General features: G+C 35.1%; 2 protein-coding genes across 9 annotated transcripts in view; one reads left to right on the forward strand and one right to left on the reverse strand.

Moving 5' to 3' along the window:
• Positions 1-1,148, reverse strand: part of TMEM232 (transmembrane protein 232) — a 324,485-nt gene extending 323,337 nt beyond the window's left edge. For all 7 annotated transcript variants that reach the window (XM_055387542.2, XM_055387541.2, XM_063706702.1 and 4 more), the window contains exon 1: positions 865-1,148. The gene's annotated coding sequence lies outside the window, so the exon portion shown is untranslated. The remainder of the gene's footprint in view (positions 1-864) is intronic.
• Positions 289-27,338, forward strand: SLC25A46 (solute carrier family 25 member 46). Of its 2 annotated transcripts, none has more exons than XM_004042336.4 (8): positions 289-390; positions 4,191-4,233; positions 5,875-5,932; positions 8,406-8,483; positions 10,295-10,395; positions 17,566-17,622; positions 18,795-18,852; positions 23,293-27,338. In XM_004042336.4, the coding sequence occupies exons 1-8, from the start codon at positions 381-383 to the stop codon at positions 23,869-23,871; spliced, it is 984 nt and encodes a 327-aa protein (XP_004042384.1). In that variant the 5' UTR covers positions 289-380; the 3' UTR covers positions 23,872-27,338. The 2 variants fall into 2 exon arrangements, with proteins under 2 accessions (XP_004042384.1, XP_018883674.1); XM_019028129.3 differs by lacking the exon at positions 289-390 and adding an exon at positions 1,112-1,545.

Below are 27,338 nucleotides of genomic sequence, written 5' to 3' on the forward strand. Positions count from 1 at the left end.
GAGACTCAACACCTTTGCCCAAGCTGCATCGCAATCAAATTTAAGAATGTCAATTCGTTATTTAAAAATGTTAATTGTACATTTTTAATGTAAGGTATCGAAATATCTCGTGTAACCCATAAATATATACACCTACTCTACACCCATAAAAATAAAAAGTGATAAAACCGTAGAAAAAAATGTCAGTTCAATCAAAACAAAGTTGATTATCACTCTCGATCAAGGTTCGCATCTGGAAGATCGAGAACTGCACGTCAGAGTTCTCTTGGAAAAGCTCTAGGAATCCTGGGCTTCCATCAAGTTGAAGGAACATAGGATGAAACCATGGAAATCTTCCTCAGATCTGGGGAGGGAGCCTGGCCCAAGAGCCCGTGGAGCTAATGAAAACAGGTAGTATGGGACCCTCTACAGTAGTCCTCTCAGTTATTCAATTAGAGGTCCCAATTTTGAACGATATAACTGGGATTTCAATGCCCTGAGTGATTTAGACACATCAGGAAAAAATACGACAGAAAACTATAGTTTCTTTACAGCCTTAGAAAAGGAAAACGCATAATTCCTAACTCCAGGAGGGCTGTATTCGAGTACGTGGGTTTCTTTCACCCCCGACGTTCACTTCAACTTTTAAAATGCTTGCTCTGGTGGTCCACAGTACTTTCGCGTTCACTGGGCGGTACCATATCTCTCAATAGATTTGATCCAAAACCCAAAGTGCGGGAGACAAAGCTAGGTGGAACGTTATTAACCCTCCACAACTCCAACCTCTACTAGCTTCCTCGGAGCAGGCGAGGCACCAGTCCCGTGAGAAAACACTGAGATCTGGGGCGTAGCTGTGACATGGGGTATTTCTGGCCGGGATCTCACCGGGTAAGCTCCACCCGCGGGTTATCGGCTCCCTCCAAGAAGCATCTTTGAACTCCTTCCATGCAGGCCCTATTCCTACACCAGTTCTCTTTCTGGAATCTCTTTGGTACTGTGTTTCATTAATCCCACAACCATATTCCCACCTATTCCCTAACGACAACAAACTTTCAAGGTCTAGGTTACCGCCGCGTCTCCCTAGCAACCGTGCCCTTTAATGGTTGCCGGAAGAGGCTATAATCACGTGCTCCGAAGACTTCCGGGTTTCCAACGTGACTTCCGGTTGTCAGAATTTCCCCCGGACGCGGCGGCGGCCGACGGGAAGCTGTGGGGGCTTAGGTCGTGGTGGCCCGGGTGGTGGTGGGCTCCGGGCGGGCTCGCGTCATCCTGCCCCCGCTGCGATGCATCCGCGGCGCCCGGACGGATTTGATGGCTTGGGCTACCGGGGTGGTGCCCGGGACGAGCAGGGCTTTGGCGGCGCCTTCCCTGCAAGATCCTTCAGCACCGGGTCGGACCTGGGCCACTGGGTGACGACTCCCCCAGACATCCCCGGCAGCCGCAACCTGCACTGGGGCGAGAAGAGCCCGCCCTACGGCGTGCCCACCACCTCCACCCCGTACGAAGGCCCCACGGAGGAACCCTTTTCCAGTGGCGGCGGCGGCAGTGTGCAGGGGCAGAGCAGTGGTGAGAAGCATGGGGACCGACACAGGGATGATGGGTTACTGGGGCCGCGGCTTGCGGCCGCAGACCCCGGAAGCGGCGCAGAGGATCCCGCCTCCTGTTCCTTCTCATCCTATCGCGCGCCACACCCTTTACCCTCCTTTCGTCCTCTGCCCCTGAGGCTGGCCTCCTCTTCCTCACAAACGAATTCTCCTGGATCAACTCCAAAAAAGACATCTGCCTTAGCTATGGGGTGCATAGCAGGAATTTTTAGAGGTTTTGGTGTCTCAACTGATGGTCTGAGTTAAAAAGGAGATTGGATTATTTAGTGTTACCTGATTCACTTTGGCAGCTCTATTTTCTTGATTTAATTAATTAATTAATGTGTTTACTTGTAGTTTTGTGTTCTGAAAAGAGAAGCCTTTCAGCATAAGCATACTTGGGTTCAAACTTGGTTGTGCCACTCGTAATCTGAACATCTTAACCTCTGTGAGCCCTCAGTTTTCTCATCTTTAAGATGTGTAGAAGAATCCTGTATGGGACACATAGGCTAAAAAAAGAAAGTTTCCTTCCTTTTCCTTTTTAAACACAGGAGTTTTGTCTGCTTTTCAGATCCCCAGTCTAGAAAGTTTCCTTCCTATAATTTTCCTTTCTGCTTTCCTTCTGCTGACCTAAAAACTACATATAAAAGTTAGAAACACTGATACAATTTCAAGATAGGACTTCGGAATCATGACATAATTATTCTCCGTGGGATGTCAGAAAAGCTGCAACACTGCATGATGTAGATATTTTCAACATCGTTTTTTATTCATAAAATGTGAATAATAGCTACCTCCTTCTATTCTCCTGGAATTGTTAGAATAATAGATTAATGGTATTATTTAATATTAAATTTATTGTAGAAATCAGCTTTATTCTTATTTCCTCGACTTTGACTTGGAAGTACAATAATATTTAACTAAGAAGAATAGCCTAACGAGTGTCTAGTGAGTAAATGAGGATGTGAAGAAAGATAGACGACTTACCTAGCTAATTGTCATACAATTAGCTTTTTGACTCCTCCCGGTTTAAAGTTATGCTTTGGTGGTTACAATGAGGAGGAGTTCCTTGACATAAGCAGGGGTTTACTTTGCAGCCTTAACAGGTGGGTGAATGTTAATTTTGCAACAAAGATAGACACCTAAGAGACTTACACAGTAAACAAGAGCAAACCTTCCTAACACCTTCCAGAAAATGTTAGTAGCATTTTCTGTTGCTATTTGGGGATGATCTATACATACAAAATGGGTAAGGCCAGGCGCGGTGGCTCACGCCTGTAATCCCAGCACTTTGGGAGGCCAAGGCGGGCGGATCACGAGGTCAGGAGATCGAGACCATCCTGGCTAACACGATGAAACCCCGTCTCTACTAAAAAATTGAAAAAATTAGCCGGGCGTGGTGGCGGGTGCCTGTAGTCCCAGCTACTCAGGAGGCTGAGGCAGGAGAATGGCGTGAACCCGGGAGGCGGAGCTTGCAGTGAGCCGAGATCGCGCCACTGCACTCCAGCCTGGGCGACAGAGCGAGACTCCGTCTCAAAACAAACAAAAAAAAGGTAAAATCTAAGGTAGTACCGTAGGTGGGTAAAAGAAGCTTTCTATTTAGCTTATACATTTTTCTAGGGTAAACCGCGTAATTTCCCAGGAACATGCTTAGGTGGCCTTGTTCTGATTGAAAGGGAATAGTGAGGGCAGTTGCTTCACTTGAAAGAGAAGAGGAGAGAAAGAATTGTAACTTGTGAATATTGTATTATAGTTAGAATTTGATGTCTGGTCCCCTGGGGTTGTAATAGTTCACCACTATGACTTTGAGTTTAGTCAAGAAGAAAGGCTTTTCTCTTTTGACATATGCATAGGAATGTTTCCAGCTGTGAACTTTTCCAGTAACATAACAGACATACCATCTGTAGTAGCATTTAGGTATCCAGTAACCTACTCCAATTAATTAAACAGCTAGCCTCAAACTATTTAAAACTTGAAGAGATGGGGGAGAGCTGTATTTACCCATTTTGGTTATCCCTAAGTACCCTTTCAAGTTAATAATTTAGAGGTGCTTTACTTGTAGTTATTGGTTTAATAAAGTGCTCTCTGTCAGTAACAGTGAATAACTAGTTTTACAGCATAAGAGGTAAAGTCGCAGGTGGAATATCAGCTGCGGCCAACCATGGAAAATTTTTTATTTGATTGGAATCAGAAGCTGAAAACTGGTAGCCCTTAGGTTCTGTCCGGATATTTGTTTCATTAGGCCAAGACAATGTGTTAACAGTTTTTGAAATAGTTGTCCAGGACTTTAAAATTGGAAGCTTTTATATAAAATGAGAATATCTTTTTTTGAAAAAATTACAGCTTCAAAACCCTGGGCCCACACTCTAATGTGGCAACAATGAATTGGAGTGAAAGCGTAATTGTGCTTTAAAGACTCTACACCTTGCAGTTTGCCACAGACCCCAGCAGAGTCCTTCATTCATTTAAATTATTTCCCTGGCCCCTACCAGAATTTGACTTTGAGGTTTAAATGAACAGCACGTTAATAAAATAAATTTTTTAAAATTGTTTTGAGACTAAATCTAAATTGTCAGTAATTGGTTATCAGTAATCTTATTCTTTTATTTCCATTTTTTTTTACTTTAGAACAGCTGAATAGATTTGCTGGATTTGGTATTGGACTTGCAAGGTAATGTTTTATCTAAAGACATTTAAAGCTTTTATTTATTTAATTTAGAGTTTTTCTTTAATTTGTAATATTAAATGATTATTATTGCTTCCTTTAGGTTGTTTCTTTGAAGCAGCAGCTTAAATTTTGAATAATATTTTGCAGAAAAAAAAGATCATTATTTAAAATATATAATTTGATAGTTTTTCCAGTAAGGATAGACTAGTCATCCAATTTTATAAACACAAAGTAATTTTGTAATGAGTATTGTAACTGTTTTCATGGGTCTATCCAAAAAATAAAATGAAGTGTAATCTTATCTCTCTCCCATCAAAATAATAATTTAGAATGGGGTTCATGAAGATCAAATGGCTCTGCTGATAAGAACTTTTTTCATAGGACATTTTCTGAAAGAAAAATTACATGGCATTTAATGATGCCATGTAATTGACGTGTCATTTCCCACATCAAACATACAGAGATCTAGTTTCATTTTATACATACTGTAGATATTAATATTATGTATTATATATTGTTTCCCTTACTTACCTGTTTGCAGATCTGGTTTTCATTCTTTTCATGGGTCTATCCAAAGAATAAAATGAAATGTAATCTGTCTGTCTCCCATCAAAAAAGTAATTGTGCATGGAGGCTTCTTTCTAAACATTCTAATGCTTACAAGATATTTAGCAGCATAGCATCTAGATTTTGTTTATAATCAGCGTTTGGTGATAGCATTACTTTTTTTTATATCTAACGATTATTTTAAGAAAATCCTTTAGTCTTGATTATTGTGATCCTTAGTGAATACCATTTTCAAAAATATTGGAATTGCACAAAGCTTACATTTCATGCCATAATGATCATTATTTTAAACACTTTAACGAAGAAAAACACCTTATTTGCATAATTAAACCTGAGGGTGTTAATGTCAATATAAATAAAATCTGTGTTTTCCATTCTGCTGGAGTTGTTTTTTGCTTCAATATTTACACTTAAAGCTTTGATTCATTTGATAGACTATTATTACATATAAATATGTGTGCACATGTATGTATATGTCACTTTGAGACCTGAAACCCACAGCTGTAATTGTTTTGTGGGGCACATTCTCAAAATAAATATTTGATACATAAATATTAGTCAATTAACATGGTCATTAAGAATCTTATAATTTAAGATTTATACTTAAATTTATACTTAAACCTTATAATTTAAGTGCATCAAAACCAAACATTTTTAGAATGGGGTTCATGAAGATCAAATGACTCTGCTGATAGGAATTTTGTTCATAGGACATTTTCTGAAAGAAATAATTTGCAGCATTAAATGCCATTTAATTGATGTGCCATTTCCCACATTAAACATAGAGATCTAGTTTCATCTTATACTATAGACATTAATATTATATATTATGTATTGTTTCCCTTATTTACTAGTATACAGATCTGGTTTTCATTCTTTTCATATTGAATTTTGTTATGGGTAGAATCATTTGCAAACATTTCTAGACATTTTTAAAGATCTATTTAATTTTTTTAAGAATGGAAAACATAAAATAATGCATGATTCTTCAGGCAAGAATAATTTCAGAAAGATACATGTTGTAAATTTAATTTATCTCTATGTAGACATACATATACATAAATTATTTTTATATAGTCTCTTTACAGAAAATGTATTGGCACATCCTTGCATTGTTCTACGCCGCCAATGTCAGGTAAATGTAATTTCTGTGATCTTTTGAAGCAATACTTCTGACCCTAATATGAAGGGCAGAACTCACATAAATGACATGAAACCAGGTAATTGTTACTTCATGTGAAATGTTCCAAACTTTTTGGTCTCAAAACCTCTTTAAAGTCTTAAAAAAATATTGAGGATCCTAAATAACTTTGGTTTATGTTGGTCATATCTATTGATATTTACCATTTCAGAAATTAAAATTGGGAAAATTTCAATGCATCTATATAATTCATTAAAATAATAACACCTGTTAGTAAGATTATATATTTTTATGAAAGTAACTATTTTGCATTTTTGCAAATATCTTTAATACCTGACATAATAGGAGAGAGTCAGTTTCTCTCATATGCTTCTGCAGTCAATCTGTTGAATCACATGGTTTTTGAAAGAAGTAAGGAAGTTTAGTCTTGTACACATGTGTAGTTGAAAGCAGGAGAGGAGTATATTATATTCTTTTGAGATAATTGTGGGTATTCTTTGCAATTGCACCGAAACTCACTGTGTGGTAGTTTCTTAAAGGTTATTTGCAATGTGAAATCAGAAATCATTTTAGTGAACTTTTTATACTTTGTTACATTAAAAAATCCATTTAACTATACTGCATCTTGAATAGATATTTTTACTTATGCCTGATTCCATGTAATTGTGCATAAGTTATTTGAAAAATATTGACCAATTGAGTTACATAGATCTTCCTGTTGTTAAAACATTTGATTATAAAATACCAAAAAATCATCTTCATTAAAAATACTACTGATCTCACTAGAAAAGTCTTTAAGTATTGTCAGCTCTTGACAATGCATATAGATTTTCCAAAATTCTGAGTTTTACTTGAAAATTCAAACTTATCATTGACAGTAAATACTGTTATTTATTTTTGTTTTAATCAACAATCTCACTTTGTTTATTTTTTAAAATATGTCTGTCCTGAAAGTGAATAGGTATAGTCTGTCAATGAGTTTTTCTAAGTAAAAATGATGTTCCGTGAAAAAAGTGGCTAGTTTAGCTTGCAATTCTATCATACAAGTGCTTTCCTCATGACAGCAATCTTACTTCCTTATGTAACACACAGGATATTAATTAGAAAGAGGATGTGTACTCAAAGGTCAAGGATTCATAAAATTAACATTTTGTTACTTCATTGTCAAGGATATTCCTATATGAAGGTTGCTTTTTTCTCCCTATGGGTAAATGAGGTGAAAAATTACTGTAAGTATGAAAATACAGTTTGATGGTGCTGCCTCAATTTGTGCTAATGAGCTGGGAGTTTTACCTACCATTGCTTTTGTACCATTAGTGAAAATGTCAAGACAGTGAAAAAAGGAAATTATATCTTAGTAATCACTAGGAAAATAATTTTGAACTTGTCAAGCCCCTGAAAGGGTAATGGGGCCCTCAGGAGTCAGTGGGCCCCACTTGCAAACTCTGTTATAACCCACTTTTTTGTTTGTTTGTTTGAGACGGAGTCTCGCTCTGTTGCCCAAACTGGAGTGCAGTGGCATGATCTCGGCTCACTGCAAACTCCGCCTCCTGGGTTCACGCCATTCTCCTGCCTCAGCCTCCCGAGTAGCTGGGACTACAGGCGCCCGCCACCGTGCCCAGCTAATTTTTTGTATTTTTAGTAGAGACGGGGTTTCATCGTGTTAGCGAGGATGGTCTCGATCTCCTGACCTCATGATCTGCCCGCCTCAGCCTCCCAAAGTGCTGGGATTACAGGCGTGAGCCACTGCGCCCGTCCTGTTATAACCCACTTTCTCTGTAAAGTTCCTATATTTGTTAGCTGTTAGAGTTCAAAACAGTATAAATCATTATAAATTAATCTGTTCATGCTTAGCACTGAAAAGTATGTATACAGAAATACCATTAAAATAGCATTGACTGTATGTGCCACAGAACAGTGTATTTCAGATATATATTTTACATTGTAGTAATATTAACATGGAGATCCAATGGATACATTACATATAAGTAACAAATATATTATTTTTAAATGTTTTATGAAATAATACCATTAGAATGTAATACATTCTAATATTTTACTGTTTCACATAATAAATATTGTTTTGACACTCCCCCAATTGATTTCATATACCAGTCAGTTGCCACGTATACTTTGAAAAATGCTTGCCTAAAATGAACATGAGTTGGGAGATGTAATTCAGTTGTTTAAGGCAAAACAAATATCAAATAAGACCCTCTTTATTATATAGTCTACAGTACTGTGTGTATTATGCATGGTCTTCAGATTGTATTTATATAACCATACATACTGTACTTTTAATAGGTTATTTAAAGCACTTTTAAGAGTAATTTTGCTTATGTGTAATTTATGTTGACTTTGGAATTAACTTTTGTTTATACTGCAATTCCACCATATATCTTTCATGGCTCTGTTATTTCTTGACAAAACATTAACAGAAAAAAATAATGAAATATCTTTTTTACAGGTTAATTACCATGCTCAGCATTACCATCTCACTCCATTTACAGTCATCAATATTATGTACAGTTTCAACAAAACTCAGGTGAGAATTTTGTCTGGATTCTATTAAAGGTTTATATAAGTGTCATTTGGGCTTAGTAATCATTAAAGCAAGAATAATTACTTTCAATTTGGTCAATAAAACATCTTAACTGTCGTAGTAAAACTAAAGTAGCACAACGATGTGTTTTTGAATCTTTCAAAATTTAATTTAGCAAAAGTACAATTTAATTTAGCAAAACCACAAAGAGCTGTGCTAAGATGATGTCTCTGCTATCAAGAGGCTCATATTTATTCATGGAGACAAAATCTTTGAAGATTGTGCTGCAGTAAGATAAAGGCAATATTAGAAGTACAGAATGCTGTCAGAATACAAAAGAGAAGTACCTTATCAAAACTGGGCTTGGGCACCGCGTATGGCTGGGAAAAACTTTGGGAAAAGAAAGTCCCGAATCGTGTGCTTCTTGTTGAGAAGTCTAACTCTTCATGATGAGGATAGAGAAAAGGTTTTTAAAGTAGACGTGTGAAGGCAGAAGACAAAGAGAGATCATAATGTTTGGGAATGGATTTAATAGAGTACAATGGGAGCTTGAAGTGGGGGTTGAAGAGTAAGAGAAAGATGAAAAAGTAGCCAGAGAAGTAAGCAGGATCCAGATTCTAAAGCACCTTCTAAGAACTGCACACTACTAGATCTTAAAAGCTACAAGAGTACTGTTGAAGGTGTTTTAGCTATGACCAAAGTATCTTGAAGACCTTTGGATTGTTTGGCAATATCTATTAAAATTTAAAATGTACATGTTCTTTCACTTCCAGGAACTTATCCCACATAGATGTGCACATATATATGCAAAAATATATACACAAGGATGTCCTATGACATTGCATATAATAGACTGGAAATGATTAAATGTCCATCACTAGGGTACCAGTGAAATAATTATGGTATATTATGGTGAAACACCTTGTAACCTTTAAAAATAAGAGGGTAGCTCTGTGTATACTAATGTGGAATGATCGCCAGGATATTTTTTATGTTTCAAGATAATACTACCTGTTAAAAATAAGCAAAACAAAAATATTTCTATAACATACACACACAGATATACTTGTATATGCATGGATTATCTCGATAAATTTTAAAACTGCTGCTGAGGACTGGGATGAAAAGGAGACAGACTTTTCAGCTGATACCCTATTGCTTCTTTTTAATTCTATCATGTATATCTATTAATAATATAGATAAATAATAGGAGTATTACTGATGGTATCATGCAAAGGGGCAAAACCAGAGACAGTGAAACTTGTAGTCAAATTGATATAAAGTAATAGTGTTAAGTATGGAGAAGAGCATGGATTTGTAAGATACTAAGGGAGTAGAATTTTTAGAACCTGGGGACTGATTAGATAGGAAGAGTGAGAGAAAAATGTATCTAGATACATTGTTTGGACACTAGGATGATGAAGCTGCTATCTAGGGAAATAGGAAATACAGCAGAGAAGGAAAGAATTGGTGTGGTATGAGTGAGTATGATTGGGTTAAGTTGTGGATATGTAAGTTTCAAGTTACCTTGTGTCATCCACAGGACAGGAATAGTAGGGAGTTGAATATGTAGATATTAGGGATATTTAATAAATTAGTTAATCATTAGGGGTTTTAATTAATAGGAATGTTCTTCTTGGCCTAAGTATAACTTTAAAATGATATATAATTAATTTAATTGTAGTTCTCTACTAATATTTCTATTAGAATAATGTTTTATTGGAAAATATCTACACAATATCAAGTTTTATTAAGATCTTTTGTGTTTCAGATGTAGGTATTAACAGAAATAACATGAATTTTGTTCAATTTAGGGACCTAGAGCCCTGTGGAAAGGAATGGGAAGTACATTTATTGTCCAGGGAGTCACACTTGGAGCAGAAGGCATAATTAGTGAATTTACACCTTTGCCAAGGTACCTTTTTTAGCATTTCTTCAGTATTAGTTTCATGTGGTGATGTGTTTTTAGATGCAGGCGGTACATGTGCAGGCTTGTTACATGGGTATATTGTGTGATGCTGAAGTTTGGACTTCTAATGATCCTCTCATCTGACAATTCTCAATTGTGTAAACATTATACCCAATAGGTAGCTTTCAACCCTTGTCCCCATCCCTCCCCTATTATATTGTTTTAATAATAAATAAAAAATACCTTGAATCTGAAAACTTGTCTGAAGTAACTAAAAGAAAAAACAAAGAATAAAATTAATTATATATTATTAAATTAGTATGTGATAAAGAAAATGTGTCTTGGCTTAGTATCTATTGAGATGTATCTTTCAGCTTCTACTGCTATGTGCAGCAACTGCCAGCTGAGGAACAAATGTGGGTATGTGAGCAATTCCCGCTCTTTAAGTATTCATTTAATGAAGGAGACACATGTAAGCAAGAAGGGGTAACATGTCCAATGTCATGGGGTTGGACAGTCTAGGTAATAAAAGAAGTGTCTTATGTTTGGAATATTGGGTATGTATGAAATGGAATATTAGGAAAAGAAGCTGAGGTGCTACATTAAAATACGATTGTGCCTTTTTAAGTTTATTCTCTATGGGGTTGGAATATGTTTCTTTTTTTAATATATAGATGTTCTGATCAAGATATATTCAAATGGCAGTGTAAAATAAATGGAGTAGTATAGACAGATTTATGGAGATCTATTGTAATAATCTAGGTGAGGCTGAGAAGGTTCTGAACTGTGGAACAGAACAGAAAGGGATGAGCTGGCTAGATATTTCTGAAGTATAGTTGATGGTCATTATGTTAGCTTGGTAATTGGAGATAGGAGAGAATGAGTTGTCAGTAGTGACTGAGATTTCTAGATTGGAAAATGTTAACCAAGATGGAGAATTCAAGAAGAAAAAGTTGGAGTAGGGAAGAAGATAAAGAATTTATCTTTCAATAAATGAAGTTTGAGATTCTTGCAAGACATCGAGGGAGGGGGACATGTCTAATATTTGGTTGGAACCGTGGATCAGAGTAAAAAAAAAAAAAGAAAAGAAAATTGAAGCACAGGCAGAGCTTTGGGTATTGTGGCATAAAAGTCGCAGTTGAAACTTAGGATAGATGAAATCACCTAAGGAGAAAGCATAGATTAAGTGAATAAAATGGACCAAGGACAGAATCCTAGGCATACATGTGTGCCGTGTGTGTGTGGGAGCAGTGGGAGGGGGGGTAGTTGGGGGAGATAATGAGAGAAATTAGAGAGGTCCTCAGACAAATTGGAAATAGCATAAGATGTAGGACAATCATGTTCTAGAAACCAAAAATGGGAGAATTAGAAGTGTAGATACATTTGAGAGAGAGGGTAGAGAAATTATGTAAATTTGCTTTTGGGTCTCTCTTTTCTCTGTGAAGCAGGATACAGGGTTATTTGGTGAAAAAATGATAAGCATTGGGGTTGTAGTAGAAAAGCATGAGAGGAATGATACACATTTGGGACAGTCACAATGATGGGTAACAAAGGAATCTTACAAAGAGTATATGAAAGGAATGTTAATAGGTAGTATTGCAAATTAGAAAGTTTTAAGGTGCTATTTGGCATTACTCTCATTTTCTATATCAGCACTATATTTTTGTATATTATCCTATCAATAATGTTAAAGGCTTTGGAATGGTTTGTTAATCCAAATTTATTCTCTGGCAGGGTGAATTTTTTGGATTGTTAAAGAAGTGAGATAGTTGAAGGCATAGCTACTAGTGTAACGCATATGCCCAATGTTGGGATTTAGTCCTTATAGGGAAGGAAATGAAAGCAAGAGAAACTGATATTAAGCTTTTTTCCAATGTGATTGCTTTTGAAGGACCTCGTAGTCTTGAAGTGCCTTAAGTAAAGCTTTGCTAAAACGTTTGAAACAAAACAAAGATTAGAAAGGTCAGCAACATTTGGGCAGCTCAGAGTTTCTTGTTTTATTCTTTAAAAATCTGTATTTCCTTATTTGGCTAACTATTCACTTTATTGCTTTTATATCACTAGATAAGATCCCAAGTTAGTACTTATAGTCAAATATTCTTGAAATTCTCTAACAAACAATTCTGTAAAACAATAACAAAATGCAGGAAATTCCATTTGGTAGAGTGAAAAAAATTCACTGCAGTTGTTCCTCATATCTGTGGGGGATTGATTCCAGGACCCCCAGTGGATACCAAAATCCAGAGTTGCTTAAGTCCCTTTTATAAAATGGTGTTGTATTTGCATACAACCTGTATACAACCTCCTGTATACTTTAAATCATTTCTTGATTCCTTGTAATACCAAATACAATGTAAATGCTATGTAAATAGTTGTTATTCTATATTGTTTAGGTAATAATGACAAGAAAAAAAAACTCTGTACACATTCAGTACAGATGCAACTATCCCTTTTTAAAATAAATATTGTAAATCCATAGTTGCCTGAATCCATGTATGTGGAACCCATGGATATGGAGGGTTGACTATATTTGCAACCAGAACACTATTGGTTCAGGTCCTGGCTATTCCACTTTTTATTTCTGGGACCTTAGGCAAGTAATGTTGCCTCTCTAAAGCAGAGATGAAGGAATAACATTAATTTCAGGCTACAGGGAAGAAAAAAGAAAAATAGGAATGGGAAGGCATAGGACTTTATAAAATTTTATCATCTAACTTTCTTACTCAGTAGACAGACATGTCAACTGAGTGGGAATATATTTTCATCATTTTGAATCTTTCTAAAGAAGACAAAATAGTAACCTCTATTGCATTGTTCTACTTGGATAATTTTGGTGATAAGCCCCACTCATTAATTCATTCATTTACTTGGCTAACATTTCCTGAGTACTTACTATGTGCCAGGTTCTGTGCTGAAAACTGGGTTTACAGTGAGGAAAATAAACAAAGGTAACTGTTGCCAGGAAGCTCAGAATCTAATAAAAGTACATTCACTAAGAACAATAATTCCATTAATGAATAATTGCAAATTGAAATTTGTTTTCTGAAGCAAAAGAATATAGTTCCATGAAAGTATTAAAGGGCTAGAAACAGTGTCCCTAGTAACATGACACTTAAGGTAGATCAGAGTGGTAATTAGGAGGTACATACCAGTTTGTATAAAAATGCTGTTGCAGTGGGGAGCATAGAGAATTCAGGTGTAACTGAGAGAAGGCTCACATGGCTGGAGCTCTGGCCAAGGGTAAGGGTACAGAGCAGGTGGGAGCCAGAACATGTGTGGCCCTGTAGGCCATTTTAAGAATATTGAAGAGGTTCAGTAAGGTCAGTGACATCAGGTTTGTTTTCAAAGGGTCATTGTGACTGTAGATGAAAAGGTTGCATGAGGACCGAAGTGAATAAAAGGAGACATCTTAGTATTCTATTACAATAATAAAGGTGAGAAAAGATAGTGGCTAAGATCAGGGTGGTATCTTTTGAGATAGAGGTAAGTGAACAGTTTTGAAATATACTTAGGTCAAACTGAGGGAATTTGGTGATGCTTTAGGAATGGTAGATCAAAGAGAAGGCAGTATCAAGAATGACCTCTTGTATTTGGGCTTGTGTAACTAGTTGTCAAATGAAGCTGTTTTTTTGAAGTATAGTGTGAATATCTTTTAAAAAATTATTTATTCTTCTTTGGGCAGATTTGACCTTTCCTATTAATGGGAAGAAGGCAGAGTTTGTTTCTGTATCCTATTAATGGGAAGAAGAAGGAGCAAACAAGGTCACAAAATATTAAAAGCAGTTCACAGAAGCTACTACATGAGGAGGATGAGCTCTGAGGTCTCCTAGCCTGGGGTTTTTTAATTGCGTAACATTTACTAGGTAGAACAGGGGAGATAGTACAGATTTGCCAATATTTAGGGGTTTTTAAATACAGTTTATGATCAAATCAAATAGAAAAACAGCAGATCTCTAGTGTTCATTAAGTCAGCAAATTTATAATTTCTCAGTAGTATTACTTTTTAACAAATTATATATTACCCAGGATCATCATGTGTGATCTCTTTATCTACTGCTAAACCCTTCCCTGTTCTCTCTCCCAGTTGCAGTGAGTTAAACCATGTGTCGTTCTACCCCCACAGTACCCTTTACTTAATTTACGTGTGGCTTTTTTCATACTGTTAACGTGAGGTAGGAGTTCCTGTAACCAAGGCTACCTGTGTGGTTCAGTCTCTCACAAAACCCATTTGGTTCAACTCCAACTTAGTTTTGACTCATCACACATCTGTGGTTATACCACTGTAAACATCTTGTAGTTTTCCTCCAACAGTTCCCTCCGAATTTGCTTATTTTAAACACATGTTATTTTAAACACAATGAAATCTTCTTCAAATTCAATAGATTTCCTTTCTAATTAACAGTTCCTGAGTAGGGAACACTGAAAGAGTTTAAGTAGAAAAGAAAGATTTTAAGTTGGACTTTAGTACAAGTGCATTTTCAGATCTTTTATCATATCCAGATGGAGTTGTCTGTAGGCAAATGATATGGGGCTGGCATATAAAGAATTCTTAACTGAAGGTAAATTAATATGGGAGATTTTGAAGCTCTAACCCTAGATATGAGCATCGCTAGGGAAGAAGGATACACTATGGTAGAAGAATAGAGTCTGAACCTTAGGAACTCCAACAAGGGGTGGCTGGGTTAAGAAAGGTGGTCCTGAAAAGGAGTCAGGAGAGACCAGAAGGCAGGATAAAAACCAACAGAATGGGCTAGTGGAGCACAGGGGCAAAGAGTGCTTCAAGGAGAGAAGAGGCTCTGATGGCTGCTGAAATGTCAAATAAGGTAGAGACTTAAAAATGTCCATCAGATTTAATGACGTGCAGATTATTGGAGACTTTGGCAAGAGCTGTTTTTGTTCGAAACTAATTTGAAGTGGGTTCAGAGGTGAGTGGGAAAGTACAGACGTGGAAACAGAAAGTTTAGATGGTTGGCTCTGACTAGGATTGATGAAGAGAGGTAACTGGAAGATGAGGGGTTTAGGGTAGGTTGGGGTAAGTTTTTTTTTTTTTTTTAATTAGGATAGCTATTTGACCATTTGAAAATTAAAGACTGCTGAGACAGTTATTTTAGAATTTTATTGCCTTTTTTGTGTTGATTATGCATAGGAGTATGTGTTTTGATCTGTTAAATGAAAAACTAGACTGTTTTGAGAAAAGCAAGGTAATTGAATAAATTTTATTAATTTTTTCGCTCATTAGGGAGGGCATTTTTTGCTTGGAAATAGTTAATTTAGATATATTTACATGTTTGGTATTTGATAATGAATTATAAAAAGGTTTAGTGACTGAAGCTTTTAAGTATGCTTATTTAAATTTCTAGAGCTGTAACAGTAAATTTTACCCATTTTATAAAGTAGTAGAGAACAGATACAAGGAAGAGTCCCAAAAGCATTTTTTTAAATACTTGGTTTTAAGTCTCCTTTTATCTTAATGATCTTAAGAATTGGCAGTAGTCATCAAAGGGGAGGTAACTCAGAATTGGCATTGTATTTAAAGGGGAGGCTACCCAGTCCTTAGTGTTTACCACAGTTTCATACTTAAAATTGGTGTCGTCATAAACTGTGGTAATACTTTGTGAGGCCATGAGTATTAGCTGTGCCAAGATGATTTACAAAGCATGTAACGTATTTTGTTTTATAATCATAAAGTAACTTTCAGTAAGATGGGAGGCCTAATCTATTTTTTATATTTTTCGACTTAATCATTGAATAATATGATTTCAGCTACATTGTGTTGTTCAGGCCAAATAAATATCCTAATAGTAATTTAATCAGAGTTCGGCCCAGAAGGTGCTCTAAGGTCTTAGAAATCGGGGGTAGTTGCTCTATTGTCTGAAAGTCTCTGATGTATGTATATGCTGTTGTTTTTCAAATTCAGTCATGTGAAATAGAAAGTGTTTTTCTAGATTCCTGCTGTAGCCATGATGGAATGAGTACCCATTCCATCAGAGGAACTGGTGGTAGCAAGTCTTATCTTTATTTTGCACTTCCCTTTCTGTTTTTTTTTTTCTCTTTTTCTTTTCATTTTTCTTCTATCTCCCCTGCCTTTTCATTTTTTTTTCTTATTTACTTTCTTTTTTTTTTTACTCTCTATAATCTTGACTCTTTTTGGACTTTTCTTTTGATAGAACTTACTCCCTTTTTTCACCTTTGGTTCTATTTCATTTGAGCTTGCCTCCCTCCCTCCCTTCCTTCTTTCTTTCTTTTTTTTTCTTTCTTCCTTTTTTTTCTTTCTTTTCTTGTTTTCCAAAGGTAACCAAACTAGCAGACAGAATGCACACAATCCTAGACCTTGGTTCCAGACCTGGCATTTTTGCCTGTTTCCTTTGAACATTTCCCTGTGATCTTTTTGACCCTGATTTTTCTCATCAGTAAGACAAGTGTGACAATATCTGCTCTGCTTATCTCACAAGATTCTTCTTTGTATCAAATAAGATGAGAGGCAGTACAGGCAGAGAGTACCGGGGTTTAGAACACAGTTCCACACTAACTGGTTACTTGGCTTTGGATAAGTTATTAATCCCCTCTGATCCTATCTCCTCATCTATGAAATGGAGAAAATAAGGTTATTATGAAGATTAGAAATAGTTCATGCAAAGCACTTTGCATAGTCATGGCATTTAGTAGGTGCTCACAAAGATAATAGAATATAATGGTCACAAAATTATGTAGTTGTACTAAGTAAAGATAATTCAGAAATTAGGTACTACATAAATGTAATGTGTCAGCCTGCATTAGAGTTACTTAACTTTTTAAAAAAATTCTCATTCTTATATACTTTGTAAAGCCTTTTTTAATCCTGTCCTTTGTTTCCATATCTATTCTCTTTCTTTTAACCAGTCATCTTAATTTTCTTCCTTTAATTTCTCATGTTTACTTTCATAATCAGTTGTGCCTCTTGCTTCTCTGCCAGCCCCTTCTATCAGCACATATGAAAACACCTTGTATTTTTTTTCTCTCAAACAATCACAGTTGTTTACACTGTGTTCTAGAAAAGAAAATGTTCACCATTAGAATATATTTCTCCTACAGATTGAAAAAAATTAGAAGTTGATTACTGTTTTGAAAATTGGGCTAATTCCAGATATTTTAAATAACATGGCTTTTGTTTTATTTAAGTTTATTTTTATGTTTTAGGGAGGTTTTACATAAATGGAGTCCTAAACAAATAGGAGAACACCTTCTACTGAAATCGTAAGTATCAAAAAATGGCATTTTTATTGGGCATTTTCACTAATTTTTATAGTATTAGACCTGGAAACAAATCTTATTAAATAACTGTAGAGAAGGAAATTAGAGCAGTGAAATGTTGGTGGGACTATAACTTCAAAGGACAAAGTAACACAGAGTTTAGGAATAAATCCTGAAATATATATTATCTTTAAAATAAATCTTCCTGATTAGAAAGGCTGGAATCACAGACTAATTTTGTGTGTGTATTCTTAGGAAGTTAGCATAGGTCTTCAATTTATTTAACCCAGATTTTCAAAGAAAGTATAACTATTTTATTGTTAATCAGAGATGCAAATGTATTTGTATGGTGATGAGCAAACCCAAAAAACCTTAGTGACATTGAAATGTAGTCCTGAAGGCACTTAGTGATTTTACAACGGTAACCATTTTTGTAGATTAGAATTTTCTTCACTTTTTAACTTTTTTTTTGAAGATTGTGAATTGGAAATCCCCCAGCTTGCTGGCTCCCTCAGTGGGACATTCCAGCACATTATTACTTAGTGATGTTCCATTCACCTTGAAAACCACTACTTGCCAGGACCTGGCCCATAAGGGTTAGGTAAGTCCCACCTTCATATTATTTTGAATAACTATATTTTGCAGGCTTGCAAAGTTGTAATATTACTATGTCTAAATGGTGGTGATAGGAAACAACTTTGCAAAGCTGTATAATGTTTTTTTTTAATAATAAAAGGGACTTCACTCACCATTGAAGACTGGCCTAACTCTGCTGGATGGCAAATCTGGGAATTGATATAAGAGGATAGTAACAGAAAAGTTACTTTCTCAAATATCACTAAAAAGGCAAACTATGGAATGGATCCCTCATCCTCAATTTTAAGTTTTAGATTTATAGGCTGCATTAGCTATGTGTAGGTGGAAGTCCAATCTATTTTCTTTGCAGGCTATCTTTGTTTTATCATTTGATTTTTTCATCTCTGTTGAATAAAGCATCCTATGTTACAGATTTCTGAAGTTAATATTTTTAGGCTGTAGGTATTAATAGTTGAAAACCTTAAAAAGATTATTCTAGCTTGACTATAAATTATGTTGACATATTAAAGCAGATATTAAAAAATTTAGTATAAGCATCTTGTTTCAGTATACTGATAAATTTGTTTTAATTTCTATAGCCTAACTTACGTGGTGGCAATGCCTTTTTATTCAGCAAGTCTGATTGAAACAGTGCAGGTGAGCTTTTTTTTACTGTCTTTTTTTTTATTTAAGAATAGTTTTTTGACTATTCAGTATATTGTAGATATCTAACATTTCAGCAGAAAATTTTAAGACTGTGTCTTAAAATATTTATTTTATAAATATCACAGTTATATCACATGTTGCTTGTCTGTACATTTCCATTGCTATCTTAAGTCACACTTCTAGTTTTAATTATTTTTTTCCTTTCCATAGGCAACTGTACTCTTCATTTAGACATCTCAGAACACAGCCTATAACTTGCTCTGAAAACAAAGAATCTATAAACTTTTTAAGGCCCTTACATACAACTCAGATGGTTATGGCTTATCACTGGACAGTAAATTAATAATTACCTGAGAATAAACATGATGGATAATCATCTGAACAGGAAGCAGGTTGTCCCCACAGGTAGTTTGCTGACAGGATTCTTTTAAAACATGCCTTTAAGTAACATTTGATACTATTAGGTGTGGTAAATACTACAAAGCTGAAGCAATTTTCTGCTAGCACTTTAAATTCTGTTTGCTTGTGTTACTATTCCTAACCACATGGTGGCGCTTCAAGTACATTTAATTAAATGTCTTACCCTCCTTCGTACACTTAAAACTGTAAGATGAAGGTAGTTTTTACTTCACCTGTATACAAAATCCAACTATTTGTACACCTGTCTTCTATTTCCACATCAGATCCTCTAGCATATTCTTTTCTCTAGTATATATGAGTGCCCTCTCTGTAAAAACTCCCACTGGATCAGCCTTTGCTCTTCTAATTATTCTTTTCTACCTTGTTTCTTTTCTGGCTGTATCATTCATCTTTGATTTATGATTATTATTATTATTATTTCTGTTAGAACTAACTTCAGTTAACTGAAGTTAATGTCTTGCGACCCAAATAATACTTTCCCTTCCCCTTGCATTTGGCATTGTGTTAAATAAATGATGAATTTTTGTATGGTGCTATAGAATTTACAGAGTTGTCACTTGTATGAGATAGCCTCATTTTAAAGATAAGGGAAAAATGTCAGGAAGGTAATTATTTAAGGAAAAACAACTAAGCAGAATGATTTATTGGGGAAAACAATTTTTAGCTTGAGACAGACCCATTATCACATTTCTCTGCTTAAATTAGACCTGGGACTTTAGACAGATTTCTTAACCTTTATAATTTTCTTATCCATAAATTGTGAATAGTATTTTAATAACTGAAGTGTAACATTGAATGAGTTATTTATATAAGTGCCCGGCTCACTATGTGATAGGGTTTTTTCTGTGTATGTGTTTTTTTTAACCCAGTATTTACTCCTTGCTTCCTGCTTCAAGTTCCACTTGCTAACTCCTTTTGATTTCTTTTGTCTGCTTTTCTAGAAATCTTTTTGCTTTAGATTTCTCTCTCTTGAACATCTTTTTTCAATAATGCCTTTGCCATCTCTTGTCTTATACCTTAAGGCTCAATCCTTGACCCTCTGTTTTTTATCCTATACTCATTATTCTGAAAGAGCTAATTTATTCACAGGAATCATTAGCTCTAATCTCACGTGAGTTAAATCTTCAGACTCAACTTATAAAAACAATCTCATCTATCCTTCTAAAAATTAGCTTCCTGTAGAACCTCTTCTCCTTGGCAATACATTAGTGATACTATTGTTATCTTCACACTAAAGATTCAAAACTTTAGTTTTTGTTTTAGGAAAGTTTTTTATTTTTACATTTCTTTCATCCTTCATAATTACCCAGTCATCATGAACTTTGTAGTTATCTATTTCTTCATTAAGAATCCTTGAGGCCTAGGTGGGCGGATCATGAGGTCAGGAGTTCAAGACCAGCCTGGCCAACAGTGAAATCCCATCTCTACTAAAAATACAAAAATTAGCCGGGCGTGGTAGTGGGCACCTGTTGTCCCAGCTATTCAGGAGGCTGAGATCGAAGAATCGCTTGAACCCGGGAGGCAGAGGTTGCAGTGAGCTGAGATCACGCCACTGTACTCCAGCCTCGGTGACACAGTAAGACTCTGTCTTAAAAAAAAAAAAAAAAAAGAAAGAAAGAAATCCTTGTACTAGTCTCCACATTTTAAAAGTCAATACTCAGACAAGATTGTTTTCAAGTTGCAATACTTATATATATCCTTTTACTGATTAAGGATTCATATTGACTCATATTCCCTAAAATCAACTTCAGACTTATTATTATAGTTTTAAACCAAGGTTTTAATTACATCACTTTACCTTTCAGATTTTCAGATTATCTTAACTGCTAAACTTTTAAAAAAAAAATTATCAATTATTTATTGAGTACTTGCCTGTATCAGGTACTGTTATAGACCCTGGGGATACAACAGCAAACAAAACCAAAATGCTCTGCTCTCATAGCACTTATATTCTTATGGGGAAAGTAGACATAAACAACTAAATAAAAGGTATATTTCATGGCGATTAACTGCTAAAGAAAGCAAAAATAAAGCAAGGAAGGCAAATAGGATGTGTAATGGGTAGGGAGGGGCAGTTAATATTTTTTTAAGAAGATAAGTAAAGGTCTCACTGAGAAGGTGACATTTGTGTAAAGATCAACATGGATATTTGGGAGAATATTCTAAGTAGAGGGAAGGCAAGTGCAAACGCCCTTACATGGGACTGTGTCATGTGTGTTGTATCATACATGCTTGAGAAGTAGGAAGGATGCCGATATGGCTGGTGCTAACTAAGCACAAAATAAGCAAATGTTGAATTTTATTTAGAGGGAAAGCACGTGCAAAAACTCTTAAGTGGGACTGTGTCGTGTGTGTTGTATCATACATGCTTAAGAAGTAGAAAGGAAGCTGTTATGGTTGGTGCTAAGTAAGCAAGGGGGAATGCAGGAGATGAGGCCTGAGTGGTAAGAGGGGAACAGATTACATAGGACATTGTAAATCATTGTAATAATTGGGCTTTTGTTTGAGAAGGATGGAAAGTCTTTGGTAGGTTTGAGCAGAACGGTGGTGTGATCTGACTTACATCTTTATTAGGATCTCTTTGACTGTTACATTAAAAATAAACTGGAGTGGGAAGGAGGTCAGAGTCAGAAGTAGGACGATGGATTAGAAGGCTAGGCAAGCTCATTGTCGTCTCATAGTTTTAAATATCATCTATTTACTAAAGACTCCCACATTTATAATACAATGCTCCTCCACTCACAGTGGGATTACATCCCAATAAACCTGTCATAAATTCGAAAAATCTTAAGTTGAGACATCGTAAGTTGGAAACCATCTGTAGGTCCATTGTGTACCTTTTTCTGTAATTTCTATTGTGAACTCCATTTGGAGTTAATTTACGTAACATTTCTGAACTCTTGATCTTCACCAAATTGCTACTCTGGCAATTTTTCATCTCAATAAAAGGCAGTGCTATTCCCCCATTTCCTCTGGACAGCAACCTTGGGGTTATCCTTGACCCTTCTCTTGCATACCCCAAATGCAATTCACTAGTAATTCCCATAGACTTTGATTTTAGGATAAAAGCACAATTGAACCACTTTACTTCTGTTGCCACCTTCTAGTCCAAGCCACCATCATCTCTTTGTTACTGGAATCATTCCATAACTTTTGAACTGGTTTCTCAACTGATCTTGTCCTCCTTTGCACAACAGCCAGTATCCTTTCAAAATACAAAGTATGTCATGTCCATCTTCTGCTTAAAATCAACCAGTTATTTCCCATCTGACTAGAAGCCAAAGTCTACAGATTAGTCTCTAAGGCATGATATAGCCCCTGGCTACCTTATAAATTTCATCTGCTACTTTTCTGCAGTCATTGCTGCAGCCAAAGTGCCTTTTGGCAAGTTCTTTTCTATCTATCTATACCTCGGTAATCCGTATCAAACTTTCTTATTCATATCCCCAAAATTCTACAAAAGCAGACATTGCAGGTGGTAATAAGACTAACATTTATTGAGTGACTCCTGAGTGCCAAGCCTTTCTTCATTTAATATTCACAACAACCCTGTGCATAAAAAGTAGACAGTGCTCATTTCCATTTTTGTAGAATGGGAAACTGTGCTTAGGAGAAGTTAAGTAACTTGACAATGGTTACATAGCCAGTAAGTAATGGAGCCAGGATTTAAACATGTTTAAGAACTATAAGCACTATATTGTCTCCTTAAGCATTACATAGTTATTGCCTTTCCATGTGAGTTCTAAGAAGTTTCTTGAGATGTATCCACCTACACATCTCCCCAGTCTCCCTACTCCAATAAGATTAGCTCCCAACTTCACTGCTAGCAATTTTATGAGATTTCATTTGAAAAAACATCTGATGCCTAGATAACAGTTAAAGTCTGCAAATCATGGATGTTTCCCTCTTCAATCACTATGTTAGGATTTAAAAGGAACCTAAAAAGAGTCCTTTTTCTGTGGCAAAATAAGCAAATGTTAAGTTTTACTTATTTCATCATTTTCATTTCAGAGTGAGATAATTCGAGATAATACTGGCATTTTGGAATGTGTTAAAGAAGGAATTGGAAGAGTGATAGGCATGGGAGTGCCTCATAGCAAACGACTTCTTCCGCTTCTTTCCTTGATCTTCCCTACGGTGCTTCATGGAGTTCTTCATTACATCATCAGCTCAGTTATTCAGAAGTTTGTCCTACTAATTCTAAAGAGAAAGACTTACAATAGCCACCTAGCTGAGAGCACTAGCCCTGTGCAGAGTATGTTGGATGCTTATTTTCCAGAACTTATTGCTAACTTTGCTGCCAGTCTTTGTTCTGACGTTATACTTTACCCATTGGAAACAGTTTTGCACCGCCTTCACATTCAAGGAACACGCACAATAATTGACAATACAGACCTTGGCTATGAAGTGCTTCCAATTAATACACAATATGAGGGAATGAGAGACTGTATCAATACCATAAGGCAGGAGGAAGGAGTGTTTGGTTTTTATAAAGGGTTTGGTGCTGTTATAATACAGTACACACTGCATGCAGCTGTTTTACAGATTACCAAAATTATTTACTCTACACTTCTTCAAAATAACATTTGAGATTTAGGTTCCTTCACTGAGTAGTCTGGAAGATATAATCTGGATAATTTGCTATGAAGTTATGAGGGATAAAAGTGAAATACTGGGGAAGAAAATGGATTGGAAAGTAAAATTGGTTCTAAAGCCCATACTGATTATCTTGACTTTGTTTTTTAAGGCATAGGTATATATTTTGGATCAAAATTCTTCCAAATTTGAAAACTCAATAAAAATAACACTTATTAAATTCTAGTTAGTGTAGCACTCATGCTGAAGTAAACATGATCGTAGGCAGAAGCAAAATTTTATTATAAAATCTAAAACAAAACTTTATAGAGTTGAATCTATTCCATCTGACTTAAATATTTGCCAAATGTTTATTTTACCTCCTAGATTGATGTTGGTATAGTATCCTTAATACAGTGTAGTATATTAATGTCCTTAATACAATCAGGAGGTTTTTACCTTTAAGCAAATAAATTATGTCATTATTGAAAAAGACTGAAGGGATGATTAGACTTGGCAATCTGTAAGCAGGAGTATAAAGGTTTTAAATTGCATTGTCCCTATATAACTATCTTAATGGCTATATATATGTATTTTATAAAGCCATTTATGTATACACATGTAACTTGGAATTTCCTTCATCTCTACACATTTTCTACACTTACATCACCTTATTGCATAAAACAAAGTCATGCGCTTTCTGCTTGAACATCAAAATATCAAAAGCCAAGGTACCCAAAAGATACAAGTCAGAGACAACATCCTCGTCCATATCCAAACCCAGTGTTTCAGTGCTAGCAACTTAATTTCTCATACATTTATAAAGTTTGGTTTGCTTTGCTAGTTGTGTGAATCATTGGCTGTTTTTAGAGCCACTGTTAAGAGAGAATATAAAATAATCATGACAATTACTACTGTTTCCACATTTACAAATTGTGTACTTAAATGAACCTCATTTCCCTTTTATTTCTGAATGGCTTGTCTGAGAGGAAACAAAATTAAAATTCATCTGGGAATTTGTGCCTCTTGTCTACTATATAGTCACCACTAAATAATGGCTTCCGTTTTTATTTTCTTTTTTTTGTTTGTTTTTGTTTTTGTTTTTGTTTTTTTATTATACTTTAAGTTTTAGGGTACATGTGCACCATTGTGCAGGTTAGTTTTTCTTTTCTTTCAGGTTTTGCTTTAAATTTTATTTTCCAAAATAGATGTACGTGGAGGGAAAAGCAATTATTCTTATCACCTTTTATTTAAACTTCTTTAGATGAATACTGAAGAAAAATCAAAACCTTGAAGGAAATGTGCCCTTGTATTTTATGGGTGAGGGGAAAAAGTACATTTGTACATTTCAACATATAATAAGCAAAAAAATTACTAATCAGTTTAATAAAAACATTTTGTCTATTCCTAAATGTAATTTGGTGGCTTAAGCACTTTGTATAGTAAAATGATATGTGTCTGCTCTATCATTAGACATTTTAAAGTTTCATTTCTTCACATGAATAATCACAGTTGTATCACGAACCATTTAGCGCTCTGAAGCACAGTGACTTTGCACTGATATTGTCCAACCAAGAATGCATATGAATAGAAATTCATTTTACTTGCTAAATGTCACAGAAATGGTTACTTTTTGCAAATAGTACTGTTGGAACAAAAAAGTGATATCCAAAAAGTGTAAAAACAGTAATAAGTAGCAAATCTCTCCTGTGTGTGTGTGTAGTTACTGAAACACCTACATTTTCCATTTTTAAATTCCACCAAAAGGGGGAAAATAAAATTAAACACCACTGATCACATTTTATATTTTATGGTGACTATTTTAGATTAAGGTTTACTTTGTCCAACCAATAGCATTTAAATTGTTTTCAATTAGGATAGTTTCAGATAAGAGTAAACCAGAAAATTTCAAGTTTGAAAAATTTCTAGAAAAGAATCTGAATAGAATCAAGTATTTACTAGTGAAAATCTGTAGGATCCTTTATTTAGCTAAAAATTAAATATTTCAGGATATTTTTTGGAAGTTAGCATGAAAATAGTTACATAAATTCATTTTATTGTAGAATAATTATAAGACCGATAGGCTGAACCACACACAAATAAGGCTGATCTTGTTTTCCTTTTTGGAGAAAGAGAATACAAATTAACATTAAAATTGAAATGTAGAAAGTAAAATATGAATAATTTTTTACAACCACTCCAAATGAGTTGAAACAAAATCTTGAACGGTCACGCACTTAAATTTAAGCTAGCCAAATATGTTGCACTGAATTTTGAAAAGAATGAGTGAGATAACTGTAAGATACGCTCGTTCCCTTTTTAAAATTGTTATTTTTCTTTAACATGGGTACCAAATCAAATATCAATGGGCTATACTTCTTAAGATAATAACAGCTCAAAATAATATTTTTTAATTCAGTAGAACTAATAGCATTATGGAAAAGATTCTATTAAATGTTCCACAGGCCCACTGGTCCTCTTACATAAGCCAAATTTTGGCCACGGAGCTTGTGATACACTTGCCTTACATTGTAGGGTTTCTTAATTTGAGTCAAGTACACTGAAAGCAATTAAAAACTGGTAAATATTAATTTACTATGTAAAGTGAACTTACGAATTAACTTACTAAATACATATAGGTAGACCTTCCCGAAATGCCATTCTCAATTTTATTTTATGGGCTCTAAAAAAAATTATCTAGGTTAATAAGGTTATCTATTAAAGCCCCCAGAATCTCAGCACTAGATGTTATAAATATGAAACAGTAAAAACAAGGTCACTTGAAAATGGGTATTTGATACCTTACCTGGTGTTTTCAGAAACATACAGAACTGGAAAGGTAAGAACTTGCTTACTATTGCAGATATACCTGACCACTCACAACTGTCTTTTTAGCAGCGGCTTTGTTAAAACTGCACAAAGCATTCACTTTATTGATTGAGTACAAATGCTTTAGTGTTTCTACCTAAGTATTAGTACATCTGTTCAGGAAATGAAAAAAAAAATGCTGCTTTATATTTGTTTTATCAACTGAGGTTGTGGAGGATTTTTGTCCACTGATCTTTTGAAACAGAAAAGCATACTTTGTCAGCTTCTAATAAGATAGCCAGGTTTGAGTTATTTGCAATATTTATATAAGCAAATAAGATCTCTTGGTAACAATTCACACTGCACTAGAATTTGAATGATACTGTTGTTGGCATTTCTGTTTCTCTTTCAAGTAGTTGTAAATAATCTCTTTTTCTCATATAAACTGAATGCATAATGTCTTACTCTTGAGTCATTTAGTATCATTGATATGGTACCAAGTTGTATAGCAGAGTAACAAAATCATGATTTGACAATGAAATTTACATATTGCCTCACCTAGAGATGTTTTGTCTGTATGACTTTTTTTTTTTTTTAAAGTTTGTCTTACTGTTACTTTAAATGTTTTGGGTAAATTGTGTAATATGAAAAGTTCAATAAAATGTTGAAATAAA

This window comes from Gorilla gorilla, chromosome 4 (assembly GCF_029281585.2).
Source record: "Gorilla gorilla gorilla isolate KB3781 chromosome 4, NHGRI_mGorGor1-v2.1_pri, whole genome shotgun sequence".
NCBI lineage: Eukaryota > Metazoa > Chordata > Mammalia > Primates > Hominidae > Gorilla > Gorilla gorilla.